This window comes from Pteropus vampyrus, unplaced genomic scaffold (genome assembly GCF_000151845.1).
Source record: "Pteropus vampyrus isolate Shadow unplaced genomic scaffold, Pvam_2.0 Scaffold304, whole genome shotgun sequence".
Taxonomy (NCBI): Eukaryota; Metazoa; Chordata; class Mammalia; order Chiroptera; family Pteropodidae; genus Pteropus; species Pteropus vampyrus.
In genome coordinates, this window is record NW_011889085.1 from 374561 (window position 1) to 385371 (window position 10811).

At 50.7% G+C, this 10811-nt stretch overlaps 1 protein-coding gene across 2 annotated transcripts in view; it reads left to right on the forward strand.

The window, feature by feature from the left end:
- Positions 1-10811, forward strand: part of ATF6 (activating transcription factor 6) — a 94261-nt gene that overhangs the window by 30020 nt on the left and 53430 nt on the right. For both annotated transcript variants that reach the window (XM_023521483.1, XM_023521482.1), the window contains exons 8-12: positions 2750-2935; positions 3652-3743; positions 6064-6192; positions 7838-7951; positions 8939-9038. In XM_023521483.1, coding sequence (XP_023377251.1) covers positions 2750-2935; positions 3652-3743; positions 6064-6192; positions 7838-7951; positions 8939-9038 — 621 coding nt within the window. The remainder of the gene's footprint in view (positions 1-2749; positions 2936-3651; positions 3744-6063; positions 6193-7837; positions 7952-8938; positions 9039-10811) is intronic.

The window sequence follows — 10811 nt, forward strand, 5'->3', positions numbered from 1 at the left end:
ATATGCCACATTTTAGATTTTCCATTCATTAGTTAATGGACATTGGGATGATTTCCTCTTTTTGGCCATTCTGAAAAATGCTGATTTGAACTTTCATGTATAAGTTTTCATAGTTTTTTTTAAAAACCATTTTTAATATATAAAGAGTATTTACATATCAGTGAGAAAAATGTGAGTTAACCCAACGTCCAAACGGATTAAATACTGTGTGAATAGATAATTCACACAGGAGAATGGCAGATTCTTCCAGTGACGGCATCAGTGGCTGTATATTCTGGAAGGGTTTGCTTTTTGAAAGGTTACTGCTGGACGAATGTGCGAAAGAATGTTACTGGCTAACAGAAGAGAACTTTTGATTGGTTAAAGCTGGTTAAGGGGTGGTGCTCACGGGTTGAGAGTGTTATTCATGGTTAGCAATTTCTGTGGCTCTTATCCCCTGACTGTGAGTTCTGAAGGAGAGTATCTTTGTGTCTTCTCATAGCTCCTGAGTGTCATGTGTGCACTACAGCCGTGCACGTGTGTGTGTGTTTAGTCTGAACATCATAAACTTTTTTTTGGCTAGGAAATACAGAATAATTTAAATATTCTGTGATCAGATAGCTGAAGATAGCTTGCTGAGATGTAAAGTTGGAACTCTGGTTGGTGATTCCAGTGGGTTTCATTTATTTTTACCATTTTTATCCTTTGTGTTTATTGGTACTTTTAAGTATTTATTTTCAGAACTATTACATTTTATCTTTTTCCTTGGGAAGAAATGATTATTTGGCCACAGGTGGTTTTCATTTTTCAATATGAAGTATGTGCACTGACAGCCTTTGAAACTTTAATGCTATATAACACATAGGTGCTTTCATTGTTTATAGAAATCCCCGATCCTTGTTTGCAATCTGTTAAATGGCGTGCCATCTGTAAGTCTCCCCAGATTCCATAGATTGATTGGCCTTTACAGTAAGGTTGCCTTTTATCTGAGTTTAGTGTAAACCCTCCCGCCTGGGAACCTTCTCTTTACGTGCTTGTTCAGGGCTCTGGGCGTGTCAGCACTCCAGCGTTAAGTGTGAATTCTGGGCACAGGCATTCTCCCCGCGAAGAAGGTCGTGAAGGATGGCGGTACAGGGCACAAGGTGGCACTGTCCACAGAATAGCTTGGCGTAGGTGAGCGACAGTCCCTCGTGGCTTCGCCCTGCTGCACACGTCTGCCTGTGAGAGAGAGAGAGAGAGAGTGTGTATGCGTGTGTCATTATTAAGGAGTGAGCTAACTAGTTACTCCACAGGGAAACTTTATAGGTGATGGCTATTAAAAAAAAAAAAAAAAGAGATAAAAAAAGGGAAAAACAGCCTTTTCTGACACTTCATGAAATGTTTTTTTCCGTGTGGACTCTGTTAAAAGCTTGTTGATGGGATCTGGTTTCGAGACACCACTTGATAAGCCTTGCTATTCCTGTTTCTGAGAAATCTAGAATGGGGCGAGAATCCTGATGTTATTGTAAAAGAAATCAATATTAAATTGTTTGATTTTATTTACTGGTCTCATTAAGAGTTATTGAACACCCCACAGTAAAATGTTTACTTTTTAAAGTCCATTACAAAACATATCGTCAGTAATTCAGGCATTTGTGTACCGACAATAATCAATTTAATATTATTTGGTATTCTTTATGGATTTAATTTTGCTAGTGCCCCCTCTTCCCCCAAAAATTAGACCAGTGCTGTAACAAATAGTTCCTGTAACTTAGTTTAGAAGACACGACAAAACTCATTTTGCTCAGTGAATTTTGACGACGGTAGATGGTGTGGGCGGTAAAGAGTATAACATGGTTTTGGTGTGAACTCTCGGTAGGGAGAGTTGACCTTCGTGAGACAGCTGAGACCATGGGAGTGTTCAGTGTGTCCGTCACGTTATACGGGCATAGGAAGGTCAGAGGAAACTCGGACTCTGAGGGCTTTAGCAGAGATAGTCGTGAGGTCCTTCATCCTTGGGCCGTGGAGGGACAGCGTCCCCAGCGGGACGAGATGGGCTGCTCAGAGAAGCGTGCCAGGCCTGCGTGGAGACCGGGCTGGAGGTGGGTGTGAGTGGCCACGGGGTGAGGGCACGAGGCTCGGTCAGCCGTGGTCCAGTCCTGGAAGGCCTTGGGAGCGGGCGGGTGGCCAGGATGCACACCTCGCGTGGTTTTGCCGTGCAGTAACTACAGAAAAATGATTTTTTTTGGGGGAAGGTTCTCTTAGACATGGTCGACAGGAAGAGATTGCAGATGATCAATGTCGGGGGCCCCTGGCCCACGGTGTGGCCTTCGTTCCTGAGGAGTTGGGGGGGCACAGAGAGTAGAACGGGGCTCGGCAAACCATCTCGGGGAGGGGGCTTGAGCTTGGCCGTGCACACGGCATTTGACAGGGTGGCACCCAAAGCAGAGGCGGCCGTGCACGTGGCTGGGCTCAGGGTCTGACGTGCAGACTGGGGTGTGTGCACATGCACGTGGGCGCACAGGGCACTTTCCCGGGACGCTTCTTGGGGAAGCGTGGAAGGTCGGCGCTCAGGCTCAGGAAAGGCCAGAAGGAGTTTGACGTTCAGGGTATAGAAGGCCTTGTTTAATCGTTTGATTTTAGCCGACTTAATTTGAGTGGTCTTTTTAAAAACTTACTTTAAAAACAACCAGTAACCTGTTTTGAACAACTTGTTTGAAAATAATTGTGAGAATCGGTATGTTCGGGCCCGATCCAGTTCTAAAATCCGAATGTTCTGATCGTTTCCGAGATGGCCGTGCTGCGGAGACAGCAGCGGATGATCAAGAACCGGGAGTCCGCCTGCCAGTCGCGCAGGCGGAAGAAGGAGTACGTGCTGGGGCTGGAGGCGCGGCTCCGGGCCGCCCTGTCGGACAACGACAGGCTGAGGCGCGAGAACGGGTCGCTGAAGCGGCAGCTGGACGAGGTGGTGTCGGAGGTGAGGCTGCCGGAGGCGCGGGTCTCGGGTCGCGGGGTCCTGGGGTTTCACATTTCCGGGCGAGGTGTGTCACACGCTGGCGCTGGCTGGACAGCCCCTCAGTCCGCCTGCTCCCTCTCTGCCCGCTGGACTGAGTCCGCCAGGCCGCCCCCCGAGGGAAGGCAGCGCCAGCGGAGCAGCTGCCCTCGTCTCTGCAGCCGGCCGCTGTTCCAGCCGTTTTGCGTGGTTGCCGTGCTGGTCCCCGGGCAGCTCGCGGAGACACGCCGCTCTCAGGAGACCCGCCATGCTGTCCTGCGCCAGGCGATGCCTCTGCCTCTGGGTGGGGCTTCTCCGGTCCCTCTGTCTGCCCTGAGCACATGGGGACAGTCTGCTGTGCTGTGGACACTGTGATGAAGAGACGGGGAGACGGACGGCAGAGGCAGCTTAGCGTTCTTCGAGGGTCCAGAAGAATGCAGAACCGCCGCGTTCTCTGCTTTCGGGTGGGGAGGCACCCACGGCGGGGCGGCTGCCGCGTCTTCTCTCCTTTCTCCCCTTCTGTCTCTGCCGGACAAGGGCGCTTGGACGTCCCGCCGCAGAGTTCTGAAAAGGGCCGTGCGTCGCCGTGGAGCCGAGGTCTCTGTTGGCGCTCGCCCGGGTGCGGGGCGCGCCCGTCCTCGGCGTGGCTCCCCGCGAGGCCGGCATGTGGAGTAACCGCTTCCTACGGCCGTTCCCTTTAGAACCACAGGCTGAAGCTTCCCAGTCCGAAGCGAAGAGCCATCTGTGTGATGATACTGTTGGCGCTCGTCGTCCTGAACTGTGGACCCTTGAGGTAAGTGTGTAGATGTTTGTTTTCATACTGATGCTAAAAATTCAAATTCTCGTCATTATTTTCGCTCTCGTCGTCAGCTAGAGAAAAACAGATTCGTTTTGTTCTTCTCAGCGACCGGGCGGGAGAACAGAGATGGGATTCCTTCTTGTACTTCGCCTAGGTCTGGCAGAAAGTCCCCGTTTTTTCCTGAAGGAAGCTTGAGTTTTCAAATAGGTCATTGGCAAAGCAGGAAAGCGAACTAGGGTCAAGGGCCTGGGCGTCAGACTGCTCGAGTTCAAGTCCTGGCTCCTCCACTCAGCGACTTCGTTGTCTCAGGCATGCAACTTTCTGTATCAGTGCCTTGGTCTCTTTTCAAGTGGGCGTCACAGCAGTGCTGCTGCCGCCACCTGCCTCCGTGCTGCGGCGCTGGAGCGTCGGCGATGACAGGCACGTGGGCGGCTTCCTCAGCCTGAGACAGCAAGCGAGGCCCGCGAGTCTCCGCTTGATGCGGGAGGTTTGGAAGGGCAGCGGGGATCTAAGCGTTTGGCAGCGTTCTGGCTGATCCCGGTGCAGGTCTGCAGCTAACCACAGCTCGAGAAGCGCTGCTTTCAGGGTGGAGTCATGGGGCACTGGCCTTCGCAGGGGTCTCAGAGATCACCTCCTCGGATGCCCACTCTCCGTGGCACACGGAGCACGGACACAGTGGCCTCCGTGACGTTGGAGTCAGAGAGTAATTACACGGGGGCCAGGCCGTCGAGGATCTCCTGGCCCTCCGGGAGGGGGACCTGCGCAGGGACAGCTGCAGGGCGATGGGGCGAGCGTCGGAAGACTGGGCTGAGCGGAGTCCTGGGGCGGGGTAGCTCGTTCGCGTGAGGTCCTCGGCGAGAAGGGCCACACCGTACCGATAGATGCTCAGACGTTTTTGTTGAAGGACCTAGTGGAAGGGAAGTCCCCATAGACGACGCTGAATCTCGTGATCACAGTTTGCCGTGTGGGAAGTGCGGGAAGGCACGCCAAGGACAGGGAGCAGTGTGTTGAAAGGCTCAGTTATGGCTGACGCTCTCAGAAAAAAAGTGAAGAATTCGGTGTATCTTGTACCCGTGGGAGTGTGTGGGCGGGGCCGTGAGTGCCGTGTGCACCCGGGACGCGGGTTCCGTGGCATCGAGAGTGGACGGGATCGAGGAGGAATTAGTGGCAGGGTCTGCACGTCTGTCACTCCCACGGCCTGGAGCGCTCCCCCCGAGACCCTCGTGTCAGTCAGCTCCCATGCTGCCTCGGTGAGGCCCTCCCGGGCCAGCCACCCTCTCTAGAAACTTGCAAGTGTTAATAATCCTGAACTAAGCTGATCTGCAAATCATCCGTAAACGGCCACGTTGGGTTGTCCCCTTCCCGGTGTTTGGAGGCAGACTCCTACCCCCAGAGCACTTTCCTTCTAGGACCACAGGCCTACCTGGCTCTCCTCACCTCACGTTCTTCCTCCCCTTCTCTCCTCTGAGGACCCGGTCTGCCTTCTGTGCTTCCCTAGGGAGGGTCCCTTTGTGTTGAAGTTCAGGGTTACATCCAGGGTAGACTGTGGGATTACAAAGTGTTCACACACAGAATGTGTTCCTGATAAGCCCAGTCTCTAAGACCAGGACTGATGAGTTGGAAGTATTAAGTAGCTATTGCAGTATTTGTTATATACCTGTGTGTGTGTTTGTGTTTGTGTGTGAGTTTGTGGGTGTGTGTCTGTCCCAAGTTCTCCCATCAAGAGGACATACATCGATGACTGGCGGTATTGGGGAGAGTGGAGAGGAAGAAGTAAATAGGAAATTCTTACATGTAAACAAAAATAGCAGTGTTTTTAAAATAATTTTTTAGCTTTATTTGATAGCCTGTCTCCTGGGATTGTGAAAGGCTGATGAATTTGGCTGTTGACAAAGAGAGTAATTTCTGTTTCACTGGAAATATTTCCTCATTGGAAATATCAGTTTGCAGCAACTAGGAGAATCTCTTTTCTCAGCTATTTGAGTTTAAAGTTTGTTTATATGTGTGTGATACTTATTTCTACTTCATACACATGTACAACAGAGCTTTGAAAGGGTGGGATACTGACTTGGTTTAAACAGTTTATAAATAAGGTACTTTATACTTATAAAATTTATTTCCAAGATCGTTTTTCGCATGACAGGATGCGAGGCTGTGGGTCGACCACGTCAGTGTGTCGTGTTGTCTCGCTCTGTGCCCAGCGCTGTGGCCACGTGCCTGGACCGACAAGGAACTCGGGTTTGCTTCAGAGCCACATACAGCACGTGTGACATGTTTTTATTTCACCGATTGTTTTGCATTTAAAATTTTTCAGCCTGTTGGAACAGGATCCCAGCAGAACGAACCCTAGCGCGAGCCCGGCGCGTCAGAGGCGGCGTCTCCTGGGATTTTCTGCTCAAGAGCAAGACACGCCGGACGGTGTCATCCAGCAAAACGGCCACAGGTAGAGGGCGCGTCTGCTCAGCCGACGCAGTGACGCTGAGACAGGGTTTCCTAGTGCGCCGTGCGTCTAGACTGTTTGGTCTCCGTTTTAGTTAGCAGAGCAAACAGGTTCTTGAGGCTGTCAATGAATTTTACTGTTAAGATCAGTTCTAAGAATGAATTTCCTTTCCGAAGTCTTTACTAGTTTTAGAATTCTCGTAGAGGTGCGCGCTTAAAGTCTCAGTCTGTGCGCACTAACACACATCTTGAAACACACAGTACCTACACATTTAAGTAGGTGTCAGTCCATTAATTTGGTGCTCTCACTTTTATCATTATAAATACTGAATAAGAGATACCAAAAATGTGTGTGAAACATTTAAAAGCACCAAATATGGGTGGGTTTTGAACTGAATTTTAGGTGATTTGTTTGTACTCTGCCATGACATTTGTATTCATTTTTTGACTCGTCTTCTTGTTAGATTTCGTTTTTTAGGAGAGTTCAGAGAACTGGTTCAACTAAAAAGGTAGATCCCAAGCCCATGAGTCATAATACTGTGTTTGCCTGCCATTTAATTAACTGCATATATTTTTTAGTCTTAGGAATGTGTGATGCATAATAAGATGACCATATAATTTGTCAACCAAATCGGGACGCTTCTGAGAATGAAAAGTAGGGCAGGGTTGTTACGTCAGGACATCGGGCTCCAGGCGGGGCTGCCCCGTACAAACGAGGGAGGAAGTCGCCCTGCGTACAAGGCACCAGCCAGAACCTGCCCGCGTCCCAGGCGTTCTCCTCAGCCCGGCCCTTTCCGTTAGTGTTTTACGCGCTGCAGGTCTCGCCCTTGAGCGGTTTACAGGCGCAGAGCTCGGCTGCCTCCGGGCCGGCGCGGGTCTGATTGTCTCCAGATTGCGCTGGCTCAACTCACCCGCGCTCTTTCCTGGTATTTCTTCTGTCCAGCTTTTTTCTTTTCCAAAGAATATTTTTGGCTGGTAGAACAAAGCCAGTCAGCACAGATGTGCAGAAATCATTACGAGAGTTTATCGTGTGGAAATAAAATTATAAATCAGAAATGTATTTTCAAAAGCAGTTTCGGCCTTCTCGAATGCACTACAACATTTGTGTCTTTGTAGGTAGGCAGGCCTGGCTTTTAAAACGACGTGTCTGTCACAGGCCTTTGTTCCCAGGTTTTTCGTGTGGCAGACAGCCTCACAGGCACTCGGACTGCACCACGGACAAGGCAGAGTTTTTTCTCCCTCAGCCTTTCGATTCCAGCAGATTCCCTTCTGTGTGCACAGCCATTACCCGTGCAGCGCCGTCTCTGTTTTATTCCAAACAACTTAGTGTCGATAGGCAGGAGACCTTAACTTAGTTTTCCACTCTGCCACATCGTTTTTGTCAAGGGGCCAGTGATTTCAGTGTCAATAACTGGGGGCTAGATAAATGTGAATTACTGTGATGATTTCTGTAGAAAATGAGAAAATGACGTTCGTGCCGTATGGTCTCTACTTCTCGCCTTTTCTGTCATATTTGCTTCTGTCTGAATGTATGTTCTATTTATTATATTTTTATTTCTGTAAAAAACTAATTCCAGTTATGATTTTCTACATTAGACTTTTAGGAAGTTAAGGTGCGAGAAGCCACATTCTGTGCATGTGTGTTTCAGATACGGCCGCTCCGTTCCCAGTGACAAAGCCCTGATGGTGCTGAGCGAGGAGCCCCTGCTCTACCTGCCCCCACCTCCCTGTCAGCCCCTGGTCAACGCCACCGAGTCCCTCAGGTGAGTGTCGCATCTGGGTGGGCTCCCGCGCTCCGCTGGGGGTCGGGGACAGCCTTGCTCGGCTTAGTTGGGCGGCTGAGAGGACCTCCGAGGTATCTGTCCGGTGACCGTAGGCGTCTCAGTGGGGGTCCCGTTTCCGTAGCAGCCTGCTGGAGGCGTGATGGGTCTGTCTCACGAGCTGGCAGTGGGGTTCGCACACTTGAACACGTCTTACTTGAAAAGCACAGAATGAAAGCTCAGGTAAGGGTTAGACCAGCTGTGGTAGCGTTCAGAGCAGAAGGTCCCTTTTCTTCAGATTAGGGAGAAGATGATCTGAAGATGTAGCTCTGCGTACACTTTCCCGTTCGTGCGCCTTTTCCTACTTGCTTTTCCCTGGACTTCTTTCCTGCGATTTTGGATCCTAGCCTCGAACCTCAAAAGCTGCCTGAGTTTTTTCTTTGTGATAAGTAGTGATCAGCTGTAGTTAAGTAAACATAGGTAAAACTGCTTCACAGCTGCTCTAAAAAGTAAGCAAAGTAAAGGGAAATTTTATTGGGACTAGGCTTTAAAAAAAATTCCTGGTGTTGGAAAATTGGGAAGTTTGGAGTCTAGAGTGTTAAAATATCCGGGTTTTTTCCCAAGCACTCTAGTCCGTCCTTTCCTTCTCCTGAGGAGGGTGGTTTTCGCAGGCCGTAGCGCCCCGCTCGTGGGCGGGGGCCCCGTGGTGGCCTGGCGCTCCCTGGCCCGTGCTGTCGCTGCACACGGCCAGGGGCAGAAGCGAGAACCACTTCCGTGCGGCAGGTGTCCGGCTGCGGTTGTCGTTGAACCGTGAGCTCGTGGTCGAGGAGGCTACATGGAAAAATTCATGTCGTATCAACCACACGGTGTCTTCGCTCTTCCCAGTCAAAAAGCGATACCGAAGTCCAGACACTGGGACGCTTCCCGGAACCTGTGGGATAGGGCGAGATGGTTATTTCTGGTAACGCGTTTAATTACGCTGTTTTATAGGTTAAATCATGAACTCCGAGGATGGGTGCACAGACACGAGGTGGAGAGGACCAAGTCGAGAAGAATGACGAATAGTGAACTGAAGACCCGCATCCTCCAGGTGTGTCTGCTCGGCTCTGGCTCTGGCTCTGCCCGCCGCCCCTGCGGGGCCACCCTCTTCCCTTCAGGGTGTTCGAACTTGAGCCGCGCCCCCTGCTGCTTCCGATGCTGTCACCCCGGGGGAGCCCCCAGGTTTCCTAGCACTGGGCCAGGGCGCAGGGTGCTGCCCCCTGCCCTCTCCCGCAAATTTGCTTTCCAATCAGGGGTTCCTGTGCCTGGACATCGTATCAAATATTTTGTGGCACAAAATGCTTAACAAATGACGCTGTGTATCTCTTGTTCTTAGAGCCTTTCAGAAAGGGCGTTGAAATGTGGGGCAGCTTGGAAGTGAAGCCCATCTCCCTGGTGGCACCCTCGGCCGTAGACATGTAGCAGTGTGGATTGGCGACAGCTTGGACTCAGCTTAGTTAGCTGCCTTTCCCTTCATGTCCTTGGCCACAAAGCGCCATCTCTCGTAGTCACTCCGTCTTCATCATGTATTTATTACTGCTTCTGAAGAACTTAGACTGGCAGCTGGCACATTGCAAGTTGCCAGCAAATGTCCCCTGTGGTGGCAGCTGTGAGCCGGGTCCTATTCCCGACCCTGAGGCCCGGTGGCGAGTCTGACGGAACCCTCGCCTCAAGAATTTACATCCTAGTGAGAGAGAAACAGGAAACAAGTGAATAAACACTTACGTATACGCCACATGAAAGACGTTCTCTAAGAAAGAGTGGGTTGGAAGTCAACGTGTAAACTGGGAGACAGGCGGCTGTTTTGGATTAGGTGGCGAGGGACAGCTCCTCTAAGGAGACTCCACTTGTGGCAGCAGCCTCCAGTTCTCAGCAGTTGAGTGGACAGAGGTTCGTTGTCCCTCGAAGTCTGCCAGAGCTTGCCAGGTGGCTTTCCTTTAGCAGTGACCAGGGAGGCCTGGCCCAGGCCAGCTCGGGCGCTGACACACTGAAACACGGGCCTCTCCGAGACCTTTGTTCACGTTATGGCAACTTGATTGGTTGTTGGTACTTCTGGAGGTTAAGGCCATTGTCACCAATGTCACAGCTACTGCAGAGTTCCAAAGCTGCTAGTGGCGTTGGAATGCAGTGTACGGTTCTGCAAAACTCCTGTGTGACAGCATGGCCAGAGGGAAGATGGACTCCGTCCCCCTTCTACTTTCCAAAATCTGGTGCCAACTAGTGTGTCTTGTTGGCAGGACATTAATATTATCCAGAACCCCAGTGGCAACAAGTTTGGGTAGAGTAAATTTTGGGCTTCTGTCCTTTGCTGTACAGGGAGGAGCAAGGAGGGGTGGGACTAGAGCATCGCACACAGCTGGCACATGGGCTTTACGAAAATTCGATTAAAGTCCTTGGCCCAAGTGAGTTCTTTTGCCTTGTGACATAATTTTTCATGTTAGTTTATCCTGCACATTAGATAAATACACAGAGTAATGGGTGGTCGGGGCTCCTTGATCTTGAAGGAATGTTCGTGCAATGGAAATTATTTTAATTTTACAGCCTTGGAACATTTGGAGGAGATTTCTAGTTTAAAGTCTTCTCTCTCTACTGTCTTGGGCGCGTATCTTTCTTTAGCGAGCTTGGGTAGTGTTGAGAAGTGTGAGACTCCACGCCATTACAGAGAAAGGACTGACAGGGGTAAGTCCATATTAGTCAGGGTGAGAAGTTCTGCTCAGTCAGAGGAGGGAGAACCCTCCTCCGCTGTCGGCGCCACCGCTTACGGACAGCCCTGTGGTTCGCGCGGTGTGGAGCCAGCAGCTGCTCTGCTTGGTCCTCAGCTTCT